Here is a 27,061-nt window from a genome sequence, read left to right on the forward strand (position 1 = left end):
CCCGTCACCGGTTCCCTTGGAGTCGAACTCGCGTCGGTCTGACTTGTTCTTATCCGTGCCGGAATCCGACACCTTCTTCTTCCCTTTCTCTTTGCGCGTAAGCCATCTCCTCGGCTTCCTGCGCGGGGAATGCACGGCCGAGTCTCCACTACTCGCCGGCTCTTCATTGGACTGGTCGTATCGACTCAGTCGTCCAATCGGTCTACTTAAGCGGAGTGAAATCAGACTCTCTTCGCGGGTCTCGATTTCGGGCTCATCCGGAGGCATCTCGGCTTCGCTGACCTCATCGTCAGAACACGGATTGGAATCGGGGTTCGGAGTCGGGGGCTGGTACCAGGACACGGACTCGTCAACCACAACGTCGCGGCTAACACGCGCTTGTTTGGTGCGAGGGTTATAGCACTTATAACCCTTCTGCTCGTTCGAGTAACCGACCAAGATGCATTTCTCGGCCTTTGCGTCCAGCTTCCTCCTTTTCTCCTTCGGTACATGCACATACGCAATGCTACCGAACACCCTCAAGTGTCGCAAGTTCGGCTTCGTTCCGAAATATAGCTCGTGCGCCGACACTTTGTCTCCGATCTGGTTCTGGATGTATACCGCAGTCCTTACCGCCTCGGCCCAGTAGAACTTGGGCAAGCTCTTCTCCTCCAGCATTGTCCATGCCACTTTCACAACTGATCGATTCTTCCTCTCGGCCACGCCGTTATGCTCCGGCGTGTATCTACAACTGAATTCGCGACGAATTCCCATTTGTTGTAGGTAACCATTGAATTGACCGGAAAAGTACTCTTTCCCGCCATCCGACCGCAAGCACTTGATCTTTCATCCCGTTTCCGTTTCCACGAACCCTTTGAGGTCCCGGAAACAGTCGAAGACTTCGCTCTTCCTCTCAATGAGGTAGATCCACGTGTGCCGCGTGTGGTCGTCAATGAAGGAGACGAAATATCGGCTCCCTCCAAGACTAACGTTTTGTGTCGGCCCCCATACATCGGAGTGTATAAGGTCGAGCTTGTTCCGGCTCTGGTTTCGCTCGTTGGGGAAGGGAAGTCGGTGTTGCTTCCCAAGCTGGCAGGCTTCACAAATTTGTGCCTTTCGGCCACTAAATTTGGGCAATCCGAACACTACATGTTTCGTTTGCAGATCTTGAAGCCGCTAGTAGTTGACGTGGCCTATCCGCTTGTGCCACAAGTCGATGTCCGACTCGGATTTTTTATCCCTTCGCGAACATTGCGGTGCCGCCGTCAGTGGAGGAACATCCTCCCGTCTCTACGCCCTTGCGCAATCACACGGCCTTCTTCCTCAATGAAGCACCGGAGGTGTGTAAACCGAACCTCCATCCCTTGGTCGACGATCTGTCCGACCGAGACCAAGTTCTTCGTGATTGTCGGAACGTGCAGCACGTTCATGAGTTTCCCTTTCTGCCCGACATGGCTAAGGGGAAATCTCCGACATTCGTGATCAGATGCGGAGTGTCGTCTCCTGTTGCGACTACTCCAGGTTGTATCGGTTTTTCAAGGTACGAGAACCACTCCTTATGGCTCGTCATGTGGTTTGACGCGTCGGAGTCTACATACCACACCTCGTCTGATCTCGGGGTGGTCTGTTTCATTGAGTTTGCTTCGTGTCTCGTCACGAAGGCAGACCCTTCTCCGGCTCTCCCGGAGTCTTCGGCGTAGTGCGATCGCTGCCGATTTCCCTTTTCGGTATGTCCGGAGTCGTTTCCGGAACTGGTTCTCTCCGAATCGGTGCGCTTCTTCTAGCACTCACTTTCCCTGTGGCCTTTCTTGCCACAGTACCAGCACTCCGCAATGGCCTTCCCTTGCCGGTTCTCATCGCTTCGACTCCCCCTGTTTCCGGAGGGTCCGGAGTTGCTGTCGGCATCACTTCGGTGCCTTCTTCCTTGATCTCGTCGGTCGCCTCCATTGCGCGCCGACTTGCCTCGTCCTCCATGTCCACGGGGCCTAACTCCCTCCGTGTACAGCATTCTGTTGTTGGTATGCGTGCTTGTAGACGCACCCGCGTGGTTCTCCTCTACCAGGAGCATTGATTGTAAGTCGAAAAAGGACGGTGTATTCTCCCGGGTACACACAGCCGTTCGGAACGCTCCGAACTTCGACGCCAAACCTCCGAGACAGATCTAGACCATCTCGCTCTCCTCGATGTTCACCTCTATGGAGGCGAGGGAGTCACAGATATCCTTGATCTTCGAGGTATAGTCCGCCACTGACAAGTCGCGTTGTCGTAGGTTGCTCAACTCCTGTTGGAGCCGAAGCTTCCTGGCTTTGGTGCTCGCGGCGAAAATCTTCTTCAGATTTTCCCACGCACCCTTCGGCGTCTTTGCATCCCGAACATAGCTCAATAGTTGTTCGCCCACACACGACGCGAAGCAGTATAATACCCTGCTCGCCGATTGCTCCCACGACGGGAAGCCTCTGTGTGTCGATTCGGGTGCCGCGTCATTAGCTCCTTCGACATAACTCCAGTGGCCGTGCCCGAGCAGGTACTGGTGCATCTTGTAGGACCAAGACGCGTAGTTGGTTCTGTCGAGCTTCTCTGTTGGAAGCGAGCTCGCCATGCCTCTATCCATCATTCTTCTTGTTCTTCTTCGTCAAGCTATGTCGGCTGCAGAGAGGTTCTCAACCCTCGCGCTTTGATACCATGTAAAAGGTAGCGTGCGGAAGGAAGTATGAAGGCCGATTAGGAGGAAGAAAACTCAGGTTCAATGGAGAGCTTGAGCTTACGCAGTATACTCGGGAGAGACAGAGAGAGTGAGAGAGAGAGAGAGAGAAAACACACGAACTATATTCAACAACGACCCAATCTCTATTCACCACACTCTATACATATGTGTGTTCAATGAACACTTTTATACAAGTCCTAGAAGGACTGACCGAAGTACTGACACTACTTCAATACTCATTAAGAGCTCCTACACTAACTCCCAAATATATTCCTCACGGAATATCTTTCCTAATGGCCTCCCGGTTTATGCACTCGGCCTAACCGATCGGTCCCAACCGATCCGGTCCTCAGCTTCTTCAGCCGATCCGGCCGATGTTGAGCTTGTCTCTCAACACTCCCCCTCAAGCTCAACTTGAGGCTCTTCGAGATCTTCGGGCTCATAGAAGTTGTAGTTACCCTTGCAGGATAATATACTTTCTAATTGTCATAAGTGGATGGGATTATTTTCAAATTTTCAGGTTTTACTTGGAGTTCGTGGCCTTAGAGATGATGGTACTTAAGGTCACAAATCAAAGCATAGGTCTAGATTGTGTGATATTCCTTAAGGTTGTAGCGGATATGCCTTTTTTTTAAACTAATGGAAGGAAATGTTTTCAAAAATAATAATAATCTAGTCAATCTATTATCTAATATTATTCGTAACGGAACGAGGATTTTTGGCTCAAAATTCTAAGTATGGTGTGTGCAGTTCCACGGATTTGGGGCCAAATTGATAGAAAATGAATCTTTGGGTTAACGCACCAAAAGATTCATTACACCACCACAAATTCGCCTCGGGGGCAAAAGTGGAATTTTCAGATCATGATTTTGTTCATTGAGCAGAAAGTTACAAACACACAAGAAATCTTCGGACAATGGGAGTCAAAATTGCTATGTCGATTGAAGCCTTTGTCCCTCCATTGGATTGACATCCAACAACAAGGGGACAAATTCATAATTTTGACAAATAATTTCCTCTCAGTTTGAGGAAAAGTTCCTCAACTACCAAGTCAACCCTCAAGGTTCCAGGAAATTTTCCTTGAACCAAGTTTCCTTGTTTCAAGGAAATGTTCCTTTAATTGAGCCTTCGATCGAAGGCAACCTCAAGTCTAGCCATTGTTGTTGTTGTTGTCGCCACCTTTGTCATTTTCGTCCATTGTTGCTTGTTATCAGTGCCTCCGTTTGTCGTTGTCTTTAGTTGCCATATTGTTGTTACTAGCTCTGCTATTGTTGATACATCCTTACTTGCAGTCGTTGCTGCCTACTACATGTCCACTCCATCTACATACATACAAAAATAAACATAAATAAACTCACATCAAACATAATCAAACATCTTAGAACACATACAGATACACATAAACTCACATTTATCTTGTTAGTTGTATTCGCATACATACAAGTATATCTATTTACACACATTGAATTAGACTTATATATATACATACACACACACACACACACATTATCAAACATCAAACAAATACAAAAAAAATACATACATACTTTCTCACGTACACATACCAAAGTTTGTGCTCATATGTAACAATCGGCAACAGTTCGGTTTAGTTTGAGTGTCCAAACCGAACCGTTTAAAAATTTTGAAACTTCAACCAAACCAAACCACGAATCTGTTTAAACAGAACCATTAGTTTAAAATCCAAACCGTTAAACCATTAAACTGCTAAAACTGCAATTTTGTGGTTCCGTTTTGGTTTTCAATTTAGTTCAAAATTCAAATTTTAATTTTAAAAATTTTCATTATTTCAATTTTAAATTTTTCAAAATTTTAAAGAGTTTTCCTAAAATGTGAGAATTAAGCTTTAAAATGAAAGGTTTTTTAGAAAAAAAGTTTTACAATTTTTTTCAAAAAAATTTAAAATTAAAAAAACCATCAAACCGTTTAACTGTGGTTTCAAACTGTTAAAACTCAACCGAACCATTTAAACCATTAAGCTACAATTCGGTTCAGTTCAAACCGAACCATTGCCGATTGTTACTCATATTATGCACTTCAACATTTGTTATCCATTTCAAACTTACACAAGAAATCTCACAAAGAATTACACAAATGCACACACTTACACTAAAAACATCTCCGATTTTTAAGATCCCTCAAAATTATTGAAACCGACGTTAATTACCAACAATCTGGCAAACCTAACAAGGTCCTAAAGTCGTTGACTTGAGACATCCCATCTTCCCTAGTTCAACCCTAGTGGTCCTCTTCACGTTTCACACACACGTTATTTTTGTGACAACGGTTCATAGGTTTTGTGTCCGATCATATGACGACCCATTCCAATCAATAATAGTTGTAAGTAAATTTCTTATCATTAGCATATGTGAACAATGGCCTTGCAACTTCCTTGAAACCATAAGTAAATTTCTTATTACCAACATAACATTTTCATAGAGCGTCTTGGACTCAAACTCGTCACCACATAAAACTTAGTTTACATATAGAGTATGATTACATATAGGGATCGGCAACGGCTCGGCTCAAGCCTAAACCGTTTGTCTTAGTTGCCTTGAAAATGGCTTAGCGGCTTAGCGGCTCGGCTTGTTTTAGGCTTGAACTTTCCTTAACGGTTGGAGCTCGGCTCAAGCCGGCTAAACCGTTTAAGCCGTTTATAAACTTTAGAGAGAGGAGGAGAGAGACAACAGACAAGGGGAAAGAGAGAGAGCGCGAGAGTGACGGAGACTAAACAGACCATGGGAGAGAGAGAGAGAGAGTGAGGGAGGGAGAACTACACAGAGGGGAGAGAGAGGGAGAGGGAGAGAGTCGAGACCACAGACGTGAGAGGGAGTGGGAGGGAGAGCTTGTACAATGTATACTATATAGTATATAGTATATAGTGGATCATATAAGAGAGAGAGAGGGAGGTAGGGAGAGAGAGAGGGAGGTTTCTAAACCGGTTTACAAGTCGTTTACCAAACCGGTTTAGGCTAAACCGGCTCGGCTCAGGTTTGAGATCTCGTAAACGGTTTAGGCTTAGCCGGTTTGGCTTGGATCAGGCCAAACCGGCTAAGCCTAAACCGAACCATTGTCGATCCCTAATTACATATTGGTTAGTGATAGGAATGTTTTTGGTGATATTCATCAAGTGTGTTTTCTTGTGTTTGTTTATTTTAGTGAACCTTTTTTTTAACGACAAAAAGATGAGTTTAAAACAAGGAATAGATTCTTTCAAGGATAATAAAAGAAATGTTAGGGATTGACGCTTTCAAAAACCTTCACCTCTCGGCCACAACCGAGGAAACACGAATCAATGCAGCAGAAAATCAAAAACACAGAGAGAGACTCGAATGCACAGGGTTTAGCGTGGAAAACCCTAGACGGGAAAAACCACGGGAGTGCAAGACTCCAACTATCACTATACGCAGGGAATGTACAATGGCGAGCTGCAAGGCGACGACCTTGAGCTCGCTGTCCTCGCCACAGGCGGCGGTATTACACAGAGGCGTCGACCTCTTCCTTTCTCTCTCTCTCACTCTCTCTCTCGGCTGCTCTCACTTCACTCCCTCTAAGTGGAAAACAGAAAAATGAGCAACAACTACAAAATTGTTTGCCCTAAGTCATATTTATACACAAATGACTTTCGGGCTATTTACAAATATAGCCTCGAGGGCCCTTGGCAAACATATTCACAAATATGTCCCCGCAACAACTACAAAACTGTTTGCCCTAAGTCATATTTATACACAAATGACTTTCGGTCTATTTACAAATATAGCCTCGAGGGCCCTTGGCAAACATATTCACAAATATGTCCCCGCATCCGGATCTCTCTCCGGGTACATTCGTCATCCGGCTCCGTAGCCGGGGTCTTCATCATCCGGATCCGAAACCGGGTCTTCATCATCCGGTTCCGATACCGGGTACTTCATCATCCGGATCCGAAACCGGGTCTTCATCATCCGGCTCCGTAGCCGGGGTCTTCATCATCCGGATCCGAAACCGGGTCTTCATCATCCGGTTCCGATACCGGGTACTCCTCATTCGGGTCTTCATTCCCGATTCCCGGACATCTGACCATCCCATCCGGAGGGACCGTAATCCCAACAAACTCCCCCTTCACTTCGGCATGGGATGTCTTTCCAGTCCGACCCTCTTCCGGCACGCTTCCAGCTTGTCGGGTGTGAGCACTTTGGTCAGCATATCTGACCCGTTCTCGTCCGTGTGGATCTTCGTCAGCACGAACTCCTGGTCTTCTATCCTTTCCCGGATCCAGTGATATCTTCGCTGGATGTGCTTCGTCCGGGAGTGATAGGCCGCGTTCTTCGCAAGGTGGATGGCACTCTGACTGTCGCAGTAGAGTCGGTACTCCTCCTGCCGGATACCGAGCTCTCTAATGAAGTCCTTCATCCATATTATTTCCTTGCCGGCTTCAACAGCCGCCATGTACTCCGCCTCCGTGGTTGACAACGCAACCGTCTTCTGCAGCCTCGACTGCCACGAAACAACTCCCCCTGCATACGTCATCACATACCCTGATGTGGACCGGCTGGTATCTGCATCAGCCGACATATCCGAATCGGTAAAGCCGTCGAGTTCGGGCTTACCGGAGCCGAATCGGAGGCACACGTTTGCCGTGCCCTTCAGGTATCGGAGTATCCACTTGGCCGCGTTCCAGTGCTCTTTGCCGGGATTGCTCATGTACCGGCTCACCACTCCGACTGCATATCCTATGTCCGGTCTTGTACACACCATTGCGTACATCAAGCTTCCGACGGCAGAGGCATATGGTACTTTCATCATGTCCTCCTTCTCAGCCTTTGTCTTGGGGCTTTGCTTGCTGGACAACTTGCAGTTTGTCGGGAGGGTTGACCCGACCGGTCTTGCTTCCGACATGTTGAACCGGTGAAGCACCTTTGTCACGTACTTCTCCTGTGACAGCCACAACTGCTTCTTCTTCCGGTCCCGGATGATGTGCATCCCTAGTATTTGCCTCGCCGGACCCAGGTCCTTCATTGAGAAGGTTCGGTGAAGCGCTTTCTTCAGCATCCGTATCTTGACCTGGTCCCGTCCGACGATCAACATGTCGTCCACGTACAGGAGGAGTATTAGAAAGTCTCCTCCTTCGAACTTCTTCACAAACACGCAGTGATCGGACTGCGTTTTGTGGTACCCTTCGTCGGTCATGAAAGAGTCGAACTTCCGGTACCATTGCCGGGGAGCCTGCTTCAGTCCGTAAAGGCTCTTCTTCAACCGGCATACCAGGTGCTCCTTCCCTTTCTTCTCGAATCCTTCCGGTTGCTGCATGTAGATCTCTTCTTCGAGGTCACTGTGAAGGAATGCCGTCTTCACGTCCATCTGTTCTACCTCGAGGTCCATGCTTGCCGCTATGCTCAGCACCGTCCGGATGGAGGTCATCTTCACTACCGGGGCAAATATCTCGTCGAAGTTGACGCCCTTCTTCTGCTGGAACCCCTTCACCACGATCCTGGCTTTGTATCTCGGGGGTTTTCCGGCATCTCCCGGTTTCAGCTTGAACACCCACTTGTTTCGAAGTGCCCGCTTTCCTTTCGGCAACTCCACAAGTTCATATGTGTGGTTCTCATGCAGGGAATCCATCTCCTCCTGCATGGCACTTAACCACCTGCGGCTATGGGTGTCAAGCTTTGCTTCTTCAAAACTCTCCGGCTCCCCCTCGTCGGTTAGCAACACGTGCTCTGGTTCCGGAAATCTCCGGGGGGCCCTTCTCTCTCTTAGAGGATATCTCCGTTCCGGAGCTTCGGTAACCGGCTCCTCCGTTTCCTCTTCATCCGAATCCATTTCGGGATCGGGGCCGGTTCCGGTATCAGTTTCATCTTCCTCAGCCGGTTCTGTTTCTTCACCGTCTTCGGCCGGATCCTCGAGTGCTAACCGGTCCCTTGCCGGTCGGGACTGCTCCTCGTAGAGTTGATCCTCACCGGTCGACTTGGAGCTCTTCATCTTCTTCTCCGACTCCCAGTCGGCGAGTGTCTTGTCCTCCATGAAGATGATATCACGACTCCGGAATATCTTTTTGTCGACCGGGTCCCATACTCGGTAGCCGAACTCGTCATCGCCGTAACCGAGGAATATGCATGGCCGGGTCTTTGGATCTAGCTTTCCTCTCCGGTCCTTTGCCACATGCACATATGCGAGACACCCGAACACCTTCAGATGCCGGTAGGATACTTCCCTACCGGTCCACACTCTCTGCGGCGTGTCTCCGTCCAAAGGTACTGAGGGTGATTTGTTTATCACGTATGTCGCCGTCGACATTGCCTCAGCCCAAAACCCCTTGGGTAATTTCGCATGCGCCAGCATACTCCGGACCCTCTCCATTATGGTCCGGTTCATCCTCTCGGCCAGCCCGTTCAGTTCCGACGTCTTCGGCACAGTAAACTCGAGCCGGATTCCCTTCGAGCGACAGTACTCCTCGAACTGCCCCCGGTATTCCCCTCCGTTATCCGCTCGTATCGCTTTCAGCTTCTTGCCGGATTCCCTTTCCACTCTCGCGTGGAGTTCTTTGAAGACGCACAACACTTGGTCCTTTGTCTTCAACGGTGCCGTCCACAGCTTCCGGCTGTGGTCATCAATGAATGTCACGAAGTACTGGGCTCCGCCATGTGACTTCGTTTCTACTTGACACACGTCAGTGTGCACCAACTCCAATGGTGCGCTACGTCTCGTCGGTGGCCTTGAGTGGAAGGAGGTTCGGTTCTGCTTACCGGCCAGGCAATCGGTGCACTTCTCCAGGTGCACATGCTTCACTGGAATAAGGTTGTCTTCTGCAAGCCTCTTCATCCCCTTCTCACTCATGTGGCACAGTCTCTTGTGCCACAGCTCACCGGCAGTGTCGGCTGCCACGTTCAACTCCTCCGGACACAACCAGGCATTCATAAGGTACAGTGTGTTGACTTTCCGGGCCCGAGCCACTATCAGGCTCCCCTTGCTGAACTTCATTACGCAGTTCCGGATGCTACCTGTGTAGCCTTCATCGTCTAGCCTCCCGGCCGAAATCAGGTTCAATCGAACCTCCGGAACGTGTCGGACATCCTTCAGCAACATTTTGCATCCGGTCGAGGTTGTCAACCACACGTCTCCTATGCCGGCAATCCGGCACGTACCTTCATTTCCCATCCGAACACAGCCATGCTCACCGGCTGCGTAGGATGAGAAGTATCTTCTTTCCGGGGTCAGGTGGAACGACGCTCCGGAATCGACCACCCAGGTAGTCTCATCGCCGGCAATGTTTAGTTCACCTTCTTCGGTGATGAGCATGATCTCCTCTTCACTTGCCGCGAGTGCCGTCGTTCCTTTCCGGTCCTGCCTTCTCCGATCCGAACCGTTCCGGTCCGTGGCTCCCCGGTAAGCACCGTTCCGTTCCGAAGACTTCTTCGAATCGGTGTCGTCGGCTCCGTTGTCTTTTCGGTAATGCCGACAATTCTTTCGGATGTGCCCCGGCTTCCCACAGTGGAAGCATGTGGGCCTTCCTCTTGACTGCGACCGGGTCCCCGACTTCGCCCGTCTTTGCGGACTCCAGTTCCGTTGTCTTCCCCGATCCGATTCGGTAAGCAGCATCTTCGGATCGGAGGCCGGTTCTTTATCTCTCCGACGCGCTTCTTCGTTCAAAATGCTTGTCTTTACCGTTTGTAGGGACAAGTTATCTTCGGTGCAGGAGGTGCTGAGAGTCACCACCAAGTTCTCCCAGCTTTCCGGCAATGTACACATCAGCATGATGGCTTGCATTGCATCCTCCAACGGGAACTTGATCGCAGCAAGCTGGTTCACGAATCCCATGAACGTGCTTACGTGTTCCACCATACTCTCGCCGTCCTGGTACTTGAGGTTCACTATCTTCCTCATCAGGGAGGTCCGGTTCAACGCATTCTTCCTCTCGTAGAGGCCCGACAGCTTCTGCCACATCTCATATGCGTTGGTGTCGTTCGCCACATGTTGTAGAACGCTCACGTCGACGTATTGCCGAATGGTTGCAACGGCTTTCCGGTTCAGAAGCCTCCATTCCGTCTCAAGTACCCCCTTGGGTATTTCCGACCTGTCGATCGGTTCATACAGGTCCCGAACAATGAGCAGATCCTCCATCTTTATCTTCCAGTCGGCGTAGTTCTGCGCATTCAGCACCATCATCCCCGGCTGCCCGCTGCTGCCGCCTTCCATTTTTTGCACTGCAGTCGCTCTGATACCAGATTGTTAGGGATTGACGCTTTCAAAAACCTTCACCTCTCGGCCACAACCGAGGAAACACGAATCAATGCAGCAGAAAATCGAAAACACAGAGAGAGACTCGAATGCACAGGGTTTAGCGTGGAAAACCCTAGACGGGAAAAACCACGGGAGTGCAAGACTCCAACTATCACTATACGCAGGGAATGTACAATGGCGAGCTGCAAGGCGACGACCTTGAGCTCGCTGTCCTCGCCACAGGCGGCGGTATTACACAGAGGCGTCGACCTCTTCCTTTCTCTCTCTCTCACTCTCTCTCTCGGCTGCTCTCACTTCGCTCCCTCTAAGTGGAAAACAGAAAAATGAGCAACAACTACAAAACTGTTTGCCCTAAGTCATATTTATACACAAATGACTTTCGGGCTATTTACAAATATAGCCTCGAGGGCCCTTGGCAAACATATTCACAAATATGTCCCCGCATCCGGATCTCTCTCCGGGTAAATTCGTCATCCGGCTCCGTAGCCGGGGTCTTCATCATCCGGATCCGAAACCGGGTCTTCATCATCCGGTTCCGATACCGGGTACTTCATCATCCGGATCCGAAACCGGGTCTTCATCATCCGGCTCCGTAGCCGGGGTCTTCATCATCCGGATCCGAAACCGGGTCTTCATCATCCGGTTCCGATACCGGGTACTTCATCATCCGGATCCGAAACCGGGTCTTCATCATCCGGTTCCGATACCGGGTACTCCTCATTCGGGTCTTCATTCCCGATTCCCGGACATCTGACCATCCCATCCGGAGGGACCGTAATCCCAACAAGAAACACCTTAAGAAGCTTTCCAAACAAAACTATATTGTTTGTGATGATCACTGACATGGTCAAGGGCAATAGCACACCCCCTCGTCCCCCCCCCCCCTCCCCCCCCCCAACGCTTGTTTATAAATTATAATCTCGTTTGTATGCATAATATTGGCTTATTTATAAGCAAACTAAAATACTAATGTAGAAAACATATTTTATCTTACAAGTTAATTTCTTGTGGATTGCAACAAAATAAGTGCTACACCAATAATAAAAACGCAAAGAATTGCCATATGTCAAGATTCGAACTCTTGACATAACCATGTTATAATTGAGTGTTATGTGTTAACCACACATCTACCATATAATCATGTATATACTTCCTCATTGTAGGTTTTAGCTAGCATCATGTGCATAATTTCTCCCTTGTATTATTAACACTTGGCACATGCATGCGTACCTACTGCCTACATGCTCTATTGTATCACATGCGTGCAACAGGTATGCATGCCACTTAGTATAAATAGTTGAGTTCACCTTGAAGGAATTCAAGGTGAACAACGCCAATCATGGACATATCAATCTAGTATTCTCATTTCGCCCATCTTCTCTCCTTAATCTTCATCTCTATCTTTATGCTCTTGTGTCATTCCGTCATCACTCCGTCGTAGCCTCATCATCCGTGCTCTGTCTTAGTCCACACTTGGTGTGTCCGTGACACCATACATTCTATAATCAACTCCAACTCGGAGCAACACCGCAAATTTCCACAATGAACTCTACGTCAGGGCATTGTCTTAAATTTTTGTAAAAAACCCAACATATCTTCCATTTCTATCGTATCATTTTCTCTTTGTTTTTCTAATTATTCATACCTCTCCCTTGCAATGTTCAAACAAACCAATTTATCCATTAGAGTTATTGAGCTTAAGGTGAAATGTAATATACCTACCTTTTATCATGCATGGCTATATCCAATAAGTAGATTAGAGAGAAAATGTTGGTGACTCATTTAATTTAAGGAAAATGCATTGAGAAATAAGAATGTGACTCTTGGACATATAGGTAAAAATCATTATAAGAAAGGAAGGATTTCATTGGTTGTGAGGTTCATCAATGATGTTGATTTCTGGATTTAGATCAAAGTTGGGATAAATTTGTTATAGATTCTACGAGAACAAAATAGTCAGTTCATCATTTGCTTGTTCTCGCATGTCCTCATCATAGAATTGATATTTTAATATGGCAAACAATCAATGTGTCGACCTTTATTAAGCATAGGCATATTAAACATGTGATGATCTATTTATTTTGACTTTTGTTGATCCCACATATTGTCCCTCCTTTACACCGAAGAACTCATGGCAATCTTCGACACCGAGGTTTCAAGTGAGATTCACTAGACATCGGATGCTCATAGGAAAAGACAAGGACCCGAGGAAATCGTACATTTATATATTTGCTCACTTTTGATTTAGTTAATAATCAAGCTAAGGAAATGATTGTCACGGTCTTCAATGCATGTTACATATTAGCATATGGCCTCTTAATGTGCCCATGATGACGCTACCTTTTTTATATCAGAACATGTTGAGTGAGTTTTTTAGTGATTATCTAGCCCTAGAGGTCCATCTGGTTTCACAAATCAGCTATGTTCATCATGAAGCTTCATTCTTTTGGGGGGCATTGGCATTAACTAATAATATTGAGTGGCAACTCTTATGCTCAATAATAAAATGTTATCTGTTTTTCTTTATCTTGATTTCATCATTTACTACACCAATTTTAAAATATCAAATAATTGAAACCCCTTTCAATAAATATGATATGCCAACATTTGTGGGACATACTTACAACCCGTGCACTCTTCGTGCTATGTTAACATTTTTAGGATTTTCTTTGGTTTTAATGTGTGCATGTGCGTTGTTAAAGTAAAGCTTGGTTTAGAGATTTCTCATTTTAGTGCTTTGCGTGGTTCAAAGTGTGTTGAAACTCATAGTACAATTGTAATGCCAACATGTTTGGAGTTTTGCAATGTTCGGTAACATGTTTTCAATGCTTACGTGATTCAAAGTGTGTTGCAACTATTGAAGTACAATTCTAATGTTCGAAGGCATTGTAATTCAAAATAAAGTCACAAAATGCACAAAAAACCAAGGTGATTAAAGTTCTTTCAATCAAGAGCTTTGAAGACAAGTTCTAAGCATATTCATTATACTTTTGGGACCTTGAAAACTGGAGCGGAAAACCACATGTTTCGATTGATTTACATTGAATATATTGCGTACACCATAACTACCGAAAGGAATTTGTATACACGCATTGTCGAGGTAGTTGTGGCTTGTGCGGCGAGGTCACAGGGACCACGGTTAAGGGGAGTTTGAGCAAAGGCTCATGTGGTGATATCACAAAGATTAAGGATAGGAGGAATCACAATTCAGCATAATGTCTTATTGTTCGTGCATGATGTGTCGAACCGTTGGACAAGCGAGAGAAAGGAACGCGAACAAGAGACGGAGACAATGTATGATTTAAGAAGCAAGAGTATATGAAAAGAACATGCTTTATATTGAGAATTCAAGATTTTACCAAAGTTACAATGCTTGATCACAAAGATGAAACTTGTCTCTGCCAAACTCCAGCTTTGAACCCGGACTTCAATTTTGAAAGACAAGACACTTTGTAGATGAACTAACTTGTTTGATTCATTAATTATTTGATTCTCTCCCTCCTTGATGGTTGCTTTCCCCCTCTTTATAAAGGTGTTCACATGCATACGATGTATGTCACATTGCATGAGATGCATGTGATGTGTGGTTGCCATTTGGCACGCATGCACTATATGGGATGCATGATAGCCATACTGGTCATCATGTGTGGGAGATATATAGGAGATAAGTTAAACAATACCTTACCTTGATGGCTTATACGCATGCAATATATGGGATGCATGATAGCCATATTGGTCATCATGTATGGGAGATATATGGGAGATAAGTAAAACAATACCTTACCATGATGGCTTATACCTTGTACATCAAGTACAAGGTTGTAGGTTCAAAGTTCACAAATGTTACTTGATGATATTAGCGCATGTTTTTACATAGTGAAGCAATTTGCTTCACAACAACGCAATGTGCGCCAGTGTGTTACTTTGTAATGGTTGCCTTTACTTCAAAGCATCTTTCTCAAAGGGCAAGTAATTTCCTTTGTGATTTTATTGTCATGGGTGGGTTTATTTATCTTAAACTTTTCTTCTTGAAATTTCAAAGTACATTGCATGACAGAAGCCAACAATCACGAATAGGATGGTGACATGAACAAGTGCAAAATTCAAAGTCCACTTGATCCATGCATGTGTAAAAAGGCGAGTGTTGGCTCTAAATGTGAAACCTTTTTGTTTTCTGAGATTGTATTGATGAGAGTTAATTTTCTCTTGTCGACTATATAGGTTTTGAGGGGAAATCTTATTAATTGAAACAAACATATAAGCAACCAACAATGAGTGTATCTTTCTAAGCATCTAACTTAACATTGAGAACTAGAAAACTTCTAAAAGCCTATGCCTATGCGATCACGAAACACTTATTAAGTGTGAACTCCAATTATGGTAGAGAACATTTGCAGAATGTACGTCAACTTATTCAAGGAGGTGAAGATGAAAATGTCAACCATCCCCACAAGCAATTGGTGGGCTTTCCAACTCCATTTGCCTTTTCTTGTTGAGCAAATTGATCTTCATGATTCACATATTCCTAAGATGCCTCATTCATCTCATCACTCTCCTCTTTCTTTGGTTATGAGTTGAATTTGGCACAAGTCCCATTATGATTCCCTTGAGAAAATGTGGTTATGAAGTAAACAAATAAAAAAATATGCAATGTAATGTATTTGTAGGACAATCCAGTTCATCTCTTGTAGAAGAATTCCCTTACGTTTTGGAGCCATGTAATGTGATCAATAAGCTACAAGACTCCAAGTGCATAGAGATCATACAATTATGTCTTTTAAAATGTACATCCCAATATATGAAGAAAGGTCAAAGCTGCACAAAACTTAACCAATAAATTCAATAAAGGTCACTTGTTGAATGCTTTGAAATAATGCACATTTAAATGTTTGACATAGTAATTGGACAAGAAGGGTGTGGCCTATTTTGATTATATCAATGATGAATCATAATTGAAAACATGGTTCACTTAGCACTACTCTCTTTCACGTATAAAAATGATTACTATCCGTATACCATCTCGTTATTCGATGGAATAGAAGCCTCATCAATATTATCAAGTATTCATGTTTTAATAAAAACATAACTTGTAGATAATCCAACAAGGCAACTCATGTCCTAGAAGTATGGCTTCAAAGTGTTTGTGAAAGATTTCTCTACATGCTTGCATAAATTTTGTGCTTCAAAAGTTCATCTAAAAGCTTACATGTAATGTTTAAGTAAAACCCAATGTTAAATTGGGATTTGAAAGACAATAGGTGAAATTTTATGGCAATATGTTTGGTTCACATGTGTAGCAATGTAAGCATACACATTGTTCCTTTCTGATATTGTTTGATGCGTGACATGTAAAATTTAGCATCATCTAGACTTTCATGTGCCATAAATCCCCTGTTCACATGGATGATATACGAGCATAAAAATAAGTTAAGAGATCAGCAACTCAATTTCCTAATATATAGGGTCCTAAAAACTATAAATCTTTATTGTCCTATGCATCAACATAACTTTATGTTGAATAATAGCAATTTGCGAACCTTTTCCATCCCCAAACCCCACATTTTCTCATTGTTTGATAGTTGTCAACATCCAAATTTCTAGCATAACCATGACCAAATTCAACGCAATTTGGCGTATAGAGCCTCCTAATATGAATCAATGTCATTTGGATGGCATTGCTACTTTTGACCTCCATTGAATGTATATACGATCGTGTATTGTTTACTTGTCCAAAACATGTTTCTTTTTATCATGCACATCACTCTAGCTCGTACATGTGATGCTCTCACTAACAAGGGGGACATTATGTTCATGTGAAGCTACTTATATTAAACCCAAGTACATGCAAATGGAAACATGATATATTTTCAAATCCCAATCATTCAATCTATGGATTAACCATATGCATGTAGGAACACATGGATGGGGATGTCCTAGTCACATGTAGGGAACGATGCAACATACGTTGACTCTTGTATTCTACATGTGTGTGCTTGAATGTTGTCCTAGACCCACTCAATGTACATGATTTCCTCATACCTTACACTATGACTATTTTTTTTTTCCAAAAAAAAACACTACTTCCCATTAGTTAGCAAAAGAATTACATCGAAGAACAGCCATAATCAAAACAGCATAATCCTCACCTAACTATTTACAACAAGAGTAACCCACTGCCTCTTTTTACATAGTGACCACCATGGTGACCAAATATTCACAACAAAGCCAGTGGCGGAAACAGCCATCTTGGTGCTTGGTAATTCCATTTAGGACCAGACGCTGAATTAACCATCATAGGAGAGCGACCCCATTTCAGCAAAAACTTTGAGCGAGCCCTGTCTGCTGCATCCGAGTTCCCTTCAATTGAGTTGTACTGTCCGCGCAGCCAAGATACCAGCTATTATGACTATTATGTTATCATACTATGCTCATAAGTCTCTCTCTCTCTCTCTCTCTCTCTCTCTCTCTCTCTCTCTCTCTCTCTCTCTCTCTCTATATATATATATATATATATATATATATACATTCATATTTCTTCCATATTCAATTTGGATCACTTCATTACACATGTGGCATATACTTCGTGGATGCCTTCCAACAATTCTATACAAATGGGTGTATTCTTCATTGCAATATGCCAACACGGATATGTGATTAATATTCATAAACATTTTCAAATTTATTTTGTTTTACAATATTGACAAATTTAGAGAACATATTTTGTGCACCGTCATGAATGGGACACCTATATTATGATATGTTGTGCTTCTTTATAAGATTTAATGAAGTTTGGTATTTAAAATTACAGCCAAGGTAACAACTCAAAAGTAGAAAAAGCCTTTGATTATCATGTGATGAGAATTAAATAAATCACAAACATTGACAACAATCAATGAGTTAACGTGTTATTAGATAATGACCTAATGTCACATTATTTAGTTATCTTTACACTTGGAAAGGTGTTGCATCCCACATGATACAATGGACTATACATTAGACAAGTAAACTTGACAGCCTTAATGTATGCTAGCTAAGATGTTTTACGTACAAGTCAAACTACCATGAATTATAATAATAGCAATATAATAGTTAAGTGATCAATCATTTTCACTCATTTTCTTGTTGATATTTCCCTCCTCCTTTTTCTTTCTTAGCTTTGCCACGAGCAAGAGCTATAGCTTAGAAATCTATGATATTATATGTGCTATTAAACAAAACGGCGTGTTTTGTAAAACTTCGTGTATAATATTTGGAAGTGTCCATGTATCCTTCAAATCACTTTAGACATAATATAAACAATTCAAAACCAAGTTAATTGGAAACCCCATTTTATTTGTTGACACATCCTTGCAAAACATGTATCAACACTAATCTTCACCACAATTTTATACTAGTACTTCTAAATCTTCATGACTAATCTACATCAAGTATTTCTTAATGGGAGGCATCAATGTACACGATAAAGGGAACCAACGAAACGGGACACTTCTAAATGGATCAATGACACAACACATTCCTCATGTGATGGGGAAATCTCATTTTTGTAGGATTTACAAACTTTGCCACAACAATGAGTCCCTTTTTTTAACATTGATGATTCATACATGCTTTGACATAACTTCACGCGCATCGAGACCAAAACACCTAACAAATCGTAAGTTGGTGCGTATTGCTTGCAATCCATCATCCCAGTTCGACTTGTGTGTGTGTGTGTGTGTGTGTGTGTGTGTGTGTTAGAACAATTCATTAATGGCAAACTTACCTATGATGCGACATACCTCCTCAAAAGAAGATAAAGGTTGGTTTAAGCTTCTAAATATCTACAATTAAAATCTATAAATTGATCTTTTATTTGAAAAGGTGTGAAAGATATTACCTTTTATATATGGGAGGGGTTAAGACAAAGGACAAAACTGACTTTTACGATGCAACAACATATAAATATGAGCAAATCCTCGCGTGATTGAAACTTTAGCTCCAAAAAAGTAAGAGTGAAGGTGGCATTTGCTTAGAGAGGAATAACTAATAGAGGAATATACTCTTTTCATGAGGTTTGTATTTTTCTAAAGAAGAATGAATGGGCCATGATAACAATAGTTGGACAATACAAACACATCTTTCAACTTCCACTCGATGTTCTGTTTCTTATTAGTGTTGTTCATGAAAGTAAACAATACCTCTTTAAACCATCTATAAATTCAAGTACGTGGATGGGATGAACAACTAGATATATTGGGACTAATATAAGAAACATGGCTTCACTTCAAAATGGCATAAACAAACAACAATAGGATTATTTATGTCATTGTTTGATGTGGGGAGAACAAGCTTCTTCACATGAAGCCATTCAAGAAAATGAGACAAATGTTGTTAACTTCAACAAGACACATGTTTCGTAGATTGCAAATATGTAATGACCTCTAATATGTCTTAGGACGCCTTAGAAATATTTTACACATTGTATAGAAATGTCATATTCCATTATGATTTCCTCTAATATTATAGAAACTAAGAAAAAGACAACATCTTGAAATTATTCAAGTTCATATTAACCTTATTTGTTCGTTGTAAAATCTAGTGCAACATGACTTGATGGGACGACTTCATATGACGGTGTCAATGTGTGAGTGTTTGAAAGGACCTATCAGGTCATACTTTTAATAATATGGTCTCTAGATCTTTTCTTATGTAAAGTAAAAAGCAAGAGATACTCACATGGGGCCCTTTGCTATTTCAGGCATTAGTATAATACAATGAAAGCAATTCTATGTCTAGGAGACCTTGCACTTAAAGAGGGGGATTGTCCTAAACTCTTAAATGCTCTTGTAATCTTCATACTTTCAATTAAGGTGTAATGGCTTACTATAACTAATTGATCACGACATCAACCGATCAATAAAAGAACTCTAGAAAGGATTTGTGGTTAACCTTTCAGTCATTCTAACAATATTAAGAATACAACAATACATTATGATAAACTTGACAAATCACAAAGTGTGGTGATGAATTTTGGCAAATCGTTTAATCAATCATGTGATGAGGGGCAATTGAGATATGACACGAATCCAACAAAAAGATAGATATAAACATTGAGACAATGAACGAACGATTGTGAACGAGTAAAGGTTCCCTAGCTCATGCAAACATTGACCACATTTTTGGACTTGCCAATCCATAAAATAGCCTTAAGGAAATCCCTACAACATCGTGATATTTCCTCTTAGTTTTCTACTCTTTTATGCATGAATAGGGAAGCCGAGCAAGCAAACGGATCTTTGAACAACAACATCGACTGGTGATCGCCATAAGAAGGGCATAAAAATAAAAATTTACTGAAAGGTAATGATAAGTCTTTCACGTAGCTATGTTGAAATGCTTTTTTTTCACATAACTTCCAAGTGTTCCACAGGTTTACCTAGGGGAAAAAAGAAGAAACCATTGGAGAAGGTAGGCTTTAGAAGAACCATGACTACCAGCCAACCCCTTCATGTAATGGGGAATGTAAACTGGGATTTCTCGGATAATGCCTAGGTAGGACCCTGGGATTTTGGGAAATAGAAGAGGGAATGAATTGTTCCATCATTTTCCGGCCGGACAATTTGGCCGGGAAATGGTGACAACAAAAGAGTGGGAACATGGGGAGCCCAAAAAACCACTCTTTGTTACCACTCAAAGAGACCTAGGTATAACATACATACATACATATTGATATATATATATATATGCATAAATAAATAAATATATTATAATTTATATATACATATATGTATATGTAAACAAATAAAATAAATAAATAAAAATCGCATAAATAAATTTCATAAATAAATATGTAAATATAGTAGGCACATAAAAAGGAAATAAATAAATAAATAAATTTAAATACATAAACAAATTTAATAAAAAACTAAATAAATAAATAGATAAATAAGTAAAAATAAAATAGAAATAGAAATAATATATATATATATATATATATAAATGAAGGTGCAGAGAGCCATTTCCTTTGTTTCTTTCTTTGTTCGACTCCCCCTTCCCTTTCTCTTCTTCGTTTTGGGCCCTTGTCTGATTTTCCATGCCTCCTCTGTTCTCTTCTTTTAAACCCTAATTTGGGTCCATTTAAAAAAAAATAAAAAAAATCATCCGTCATTGCTTAAATCTTTTTCTTTTCTTTCAATCCGTCGCAACTGTTATTACAGTTTGAAGGAGGAGGCGGAGGATAATGCGAAGAAGGGACCGCGCTCTGTTCTGATTAGTTATTTGCTTCACTTGATTCACAACTCATTTTAATACAGGTAAAAAAAGAAGAAGTTCCCATTGCAACTGTTATACTTATATCATGCTTCCAAGCTTGATGAAATAGTGGAAAGCTCAGACCCACACTGTGATGAAAATGGAGAAACCTAACAATTGGGATATGCTAGAGCTCGGAAACCCTATTTGTGATCAACACGTTGTAAGCTCTAAAACTCATGAATTTACCATGGGTCTCGGAAACCCTAAAAGTGATGAATTTATGGTGGGTCTTGGAAAGCCTAATTTGGATGAATATCATCTTGCTGGTGAGAAAAGTAAAGGAAAGAATGCCAAACAACTCACATGGCTAATACTTCTTAAAGCTCATCGAGTAGCTACTTTGTTAGCTTGGATGTTTCAAGGATTATGTAGCTTAATATCTACTATCAAGAAACGCCTTATATTCAAACAAGGTATTGAAGAAAGACCTCAGAAAGGAAAGCTTTTGAATATGATAAAAGGTCTCTTAGCCTTTGCTATTGCAATGCTTGGATTTGAACTCATTGCCTACATGAAAGGATGGCATTATTTCACATCATCCACTCATTTACTACACATTCCGGGGTCGGACGATGTGATTGGGCTTCTTCAATCGATTTATTTGGGGTGGATTTACATACGAGAAATGTACATCGCTCCACCATTGCAATCATTGGCCAACATTTGCATTGTTTTGTTCCTGATCCAATCATTGGATCGAGTCACACAATGCCTCGGATGTGTGTGGATTAAGTTTAAGAATATAAAGCCAATTGCAAAGGTTCAATCTTTGGACATTGAAGATGCAGAGCACCCTGATGCCGGGTACCCGATGGTTTTGATTCAGATACCCATGTGCAATGAGAAAGAGGTATTTATATTATGGTTATTAATTTTCACTCTAAGGACTTTTAGATCTATCCCGTTATTTAATTTTAAATGGTCTTACTTTGGTTATGATGCTCTATATGGAAGTATCTGTATATAGCACCTTGGTTCCCTCGATGTAAGAAATATCTCGTGTTGTGGATTCAACACAATTAGGGACTCTCTCTTTCTATCTGCATTTGGGCTGTACCCGAGTGGTTTAAGAGAATTTTTGACTGACCCATGCACGTAAGTTCAAATCTCATTCAATGCAAACTTAACTAGATATCACTGCAGAATGTAGGGGTTAAACTCATGAACTTATGGTCTTTGCCAGACATCATTACCAACTGATCTTCAACCATGTGGGCTCTATCCCTCTTTCTTCATTTATCAATGCTGAGCACACTACATGAAAATGTCTGACTTTGACCCCATAGGTCATATTTGTATAGTCCGATAATAAATTCTCTCTCTCTCTCTCTCTCTCTCTCTCACACACACACACACACACACACACATGTTTCTTCAACATATCATACATGTAGCCTGGTCTTTAAACGTTTCTAGTCTTCAGAGAGGTACCCTGACATGCAGATAATTTCATATATTAAATTATTGTGGGATTTCGGCCAAGTTATTGGATCCAGCTATCTTCCCTCTTAAAAAAGGACTTTTGGTTCTTTATTAGTTTTTCTTTATGTAGAAAGAATGAAGGATATGTTAATGTCTCGTAAGAATCTAAAATGACCAATGAAACTGAACAAGCGATTACATCTGAAAATGTTGTCTCATCTTGTAGGTAGGCATAGAGATTAGATTCTTTCTCTCACAAGGAGGCCCGTTTTGACTTATGGGACCAAATAAACACATCATCTTGTATGTGACTCCTTCTAAGAAAGGGGGTTACTACTCTTAGTAAAAATTCTCTATGTGAAAATAATGCATGCGCATATGTGCTCAACTGTCTTGGTGGAGATTTGAACATGACACTTAAATTATCATGACCATCTAACAAGTCATCACTATATGCTGAGCATGTGAGAATAAATGATTCATTCTCCACTAGTTTTGCATTTCACATCTTCATATTTCAGTGATTATGCCATGATGCTTCCTCAACACCTAACTTGTGTGAGCAAGCTCGAAGAAGTGTAAGGGATCTTCAAAAGCCAATGCTCATTGTGGTTGTAAGATGCAGTTGGCATTCATATCTTGTGTAGGTAGGTGCCAACATTGAGGTTAACGTTTGCAATGTAATATTCCAATTGACAGTTTAGCACCTTGTCATGTTATCCTTAGTGCGTCTTGTAATCTATCCTTGATGATCACATTCTTCATAGCATCACCTGAGAGCTCTAATAGGTCTTCTATTACCCGATCTTTAAACCATATTAGAGTGTCAAGAACCTAATGCAATGAAAGGATTCTGTTTTTTGTATGTTGCATCCTATGTTTAGTATGTCTTGGCAATCTGTGATCAGGCATATTATTGGCCTTTGCTATATAATTTTATGCTCTTTGCATGGCTAGCACAGAAGACCAGCACAACCCATTGAACCACACAATGTCATCTAGTAAACTATACGAGAGTAAACCAAATCTTGACCTACGAAACTCAAAAGACAATACAATTAGAGCGATTTCCCCCCATAAAGAAATGGGGATTTGAGTTTTTGTTCGATTGTCTTTCTATGTGGAAACCATTTCATACATTCAACCTCTAAATTCTGAACATTTTTTGTGAAGTTAATATAAATGCCCTGTTTTCTTAATCATAAAAAGGTCCTACCTTATGATGGTTACATATGTGTAGGTTTATCAGCAATCAATTGGCGCTGTTGTCCAACTAGATTGGCCAAGAGATAAAATGCTTGTGCAAATATTGGATGATTCGGATGACAAGGAGACGCAGATGCTTATTAGAGAGGAGGTACAAAAATGGCAGGCAAAGGGCATTAAGATTATATATAGACACCGTTTGCTTCGGACGGGTTACAAAGCAGGAAACCTAAAATCAGCTATGAGTTGTGACTATGTCAAAGACTATGAATTTGTCACTATCTTTGATGCGGATTTCCAACCTCAGTCAGATTTCCTTAAGAAGACCATCATACATTTTAAGGTACTACTCTTTTGTGAAGTTGTTTTTTGCCTCTTAATTATAATCACTGGTGATATATCTTAACAATAGTAATAAAATTCTGTTGCTTATCTTGTCAATGCTAACTTTTTAAATGTAAACCAATCAAGGTTTTAAACACCATTTATGTAAAAACTTTATACCTGTGCAAATATTTGTAAAATAGGGTGTATTCCAATGATATCTCGTAAATGTTTGTAGGACAATGAAGATCTAGCTTTGGTCCAAGCTCGGTGGACATTTGTGAATAAGGATGAAAATCTTCTTACAAGGCTACAAGACATCAACTTATCCTATCATTTTGAAGTTGAGCAGCAGGTGAATGGAGTCTTCCTCAACTTCTTTGGCTTTAATGGTACAGCGGGTGTTTGGAGGATAAAGGCGCTTGAGGAAAGTGGAGGGTGGTTAGAGCGCACAACCGTTGAGGATATGGACATTGCTGTTCGGGCACACTTACATGGATGGAAATTTATCTTTCTTAATGATGTGAAGGTATTCTTTGCATATGTGATTTTATGGGAACATGCTTTGTTGAATCGACTTGTCAATGTATTTTTTGTATATAAAATGTCATTTGAATTTGTGTTTGTTTCCAATATGAAGTCTCTTATGAATTCTATCTATTACTTTGCAAGTGGGTAATTTCGTGGTTTGTTTCCTGAGAAATATCCTTTTACTGCAGTGTAATTGTGAGGTGCCAGAGAGCTATGAGGCATTCAGAAAGCAGCAACATCGATGGCATTCTGGTCCGATGCAGCTATTTAGGCTGTGTTTTATGGACATTATAACCGCAAAGGTAATATCTTATTCCTCATTTTCTGTGTAAAGAGATGCTGTTGCCTTTAGGTTATGATTCTCTTGGCCTTATATATCAGGCCCCTTTCCTTACAGCCATTGGTCAGGAGCTCAAGTCCCGCACCAATCAAACTTTAGTTGACATAGTTGCTAACCTTAGGGCTGTAGAAAACGAATTTGTTGTAAAAACCACTCTTTAGGAGAAAAGCACATGATCTCAAATAATTTTTTATTTATTTTTATAACATGATGCGATATCATACCTACTGTTTGAGAATTCAGCCCAACAACCATAAGGTTTTGAGCATTAGTATTACCACTATACCATCATGTTTATCTATACAATTTCTTAGATTAATTGGTGGGGTTATCTGTAACCATCTTTTATGATCATGTAAGGGGCAATGAAGTCTCTTATATGATGTATAAAGGACAATGAAATCTCTTGTATGATGTTCAAAGGGAACTAAAGTCTCGTATATGATATATAAAGGGCAATGCATAAACATTGTACTTTTGCACTTATGTCTTCTTAACATTTAGATGTCCATTTGTGTGCAGATCTCGATTTGGAAGAAGTCAAACTTGATCTTTCTTTTTTTCCTTCTACGCAAGCTTATCCTTCCATTCTACTCTTTCACACTCTTCTGCATTATTCTCCCCTTAACAATGTTTGTCCCAGAAGCTCATCTTCCTGCATGGGTAATATGCTATGTTCCGGCTGCCATGTCTTTGATGAACATTGCTCCCGCTCCAAAGTCATTTCCCTTCATTGTGCCATACCTTCTATTTGAAAACACAATGTCAGTCACAAAGTTTCATGCCATGATATCTGGACTCTTTCAGCTTGGAAGTGCATATGAATGGGTGGTAACAAAGAAAGTTGGCCGAGCTTCTGAAACCGATTTAGTTGCTCTTGTTGAAAAAGAAGAGAAATCTGAGCACAACAAACTTTCTCGTGGATTGTCCGAGTCTGGACTCAACACCTTGTCCAAAGCCAAAGATGACAACGAGGAAATGGCGCTAAAACCTCGGAGAAAGAGAGTAAACCAAGTGTATAAAAAAGAGCTCGCATTGGCTTTCCTTCTCTTGGTCGCCGCGCTAAGAAGCTTGCTCTCTGTCCAAGGTGTACATTTCTACTTTTTGCTTTTCCAAGGGGTTTCGTTCCTCTTAGTTGGCCTTGATTTGATTGGTGAGCAAGTGAGTTGATTTTGTTTTCTCATAAAAATGTACACAGTAGTTTTCAAAATACATTCTGGCAGCCTTCCATTAGTGGAATCAAATTGCTTTGGGCTGATAAAATCCATATATTAGTCTACAATAACCAAATTGGGCCCTCAGTGACAAGCTTCATTATGTATACTTCACATGGCTGAGATATTATTCATTATTTTTCAAACTTTATGACATAACTTCAATGGATGAGGAAGGACAAACAAACTGTGTTTCTTCTTTTCTTCCGTGCGACTTTATTTCCTTATATTCATTCTCCCCTCTTGGCTAGTGTCATATTGACTCTTGCGGCAATTGTATTATGGGCATTACATTTATTGCAAAAGAAAATCTCTTTTGGTCCAATTGGGCCACTCCTGATATGTGAAGACCTTTTTCTAATGAAGGCTGCTACTCTGCTTTCCCAATATATGTGCATTCTTTTGGAAGCTCATTCAAAGAGCAAGGATGGAAGAAAAATATGTGCTTAGGCTTTGCTGTTTGTGTTTCTAATATTAATATATGTTCAGGAAGCAGATCCCGATTCTCTAGTCTGTAGTGAAAATAAATATTTACCAATTGAAGGATAATTTCACCAATTATGGCTTTGTTTCCCAATTGAAGAAATATTTACCAATTGGAGTTTATTTTCACCAAATATTTACCCTAGTCTGGCATTTTGATTATATGATTTATTGTAGTTGATTTACGTATAATATTATTTGTAGCTTCATTGCAATCTTCCCCATCTTTCTTAAAATATTTATGCTGTTTGGAATGTACTTGTGTATATCTTTCTCTCTCCTCTCTTCTTTTGTATACACATAACACACACATTTCTTATTTAATTC

The 27,061-nt window shown here is 41.6% G+C and overlaps 1 protein-coding gene across 1 annotated transcript; it reads left to right on the plus strand.

Moving 5' to 3' along the window:
• The first annotated feature begins 21,208 nt into the window (after positions 1–21,208).
• LOC147861478 (putative xyloglucan glycosyltransferase 9) lies at positions 21,209–26,638 on the plus strand. The gene is made up of 5 exons (XM_087322127.1): positions 21,209–22,064; positions 23,877–24,185; positions 24,405–24,695; positions 24,886–24,999; positions 25,560–26,638. Exons 1-5 carry the CDS (start codon positions 21,306–21,308, stop codon positions 26,205–26,207), a joined length of 2,121 nt encoding a protein of 706 aa, XP_087178253.1. The 5' UTR covers positions 21,209–21,305; the 3' UTR covers positions 26,208–26,638.
• Positions 26,639–27,061: the final 423 nt, after the last annotated feature.

This window comes from Azolla caroliniana, unplaced genomic scaffold (genome assembly GCF_043228905.1).
Source record: "Azolla caroliniana isolate FFs.n. ecotype wild unplaced genomic scaffold, voAzoCaro1.0.p SCAF_7, whole genome shotgun sequence".
Lineage (NCBI taxonomy): Eukaryota > Viridiplantae > Streptophyta > Polypodiopsida > Salviniales > Salviniaceae > Azolla > Azolla caroliniana.

Bases quoted from the DNA above. Each gene is read 5' to 3' on its own strand.
- LOC147861478 (XM_087322127.1), top strand. From the start codon at position 21,306: ATGAAAATGGAGAAACCTAACAATTGGGATATGCTAGAGCTCGGAAAC. The intron at 22,065-23,876 runs GTATTTATATTA...ACATATGTGTAG, and splicing joins CCATGTGCAATGAGAAAGAG to GTTTATCAGCAATCAATTGG. The intron at 25,000-25,559 runs GTAATATCTTAT...ATTTGTGTGCAG, and splicing joins TGGACATTATAACCGCAAAG to ATCTCGATTTGGAAGAAGTC.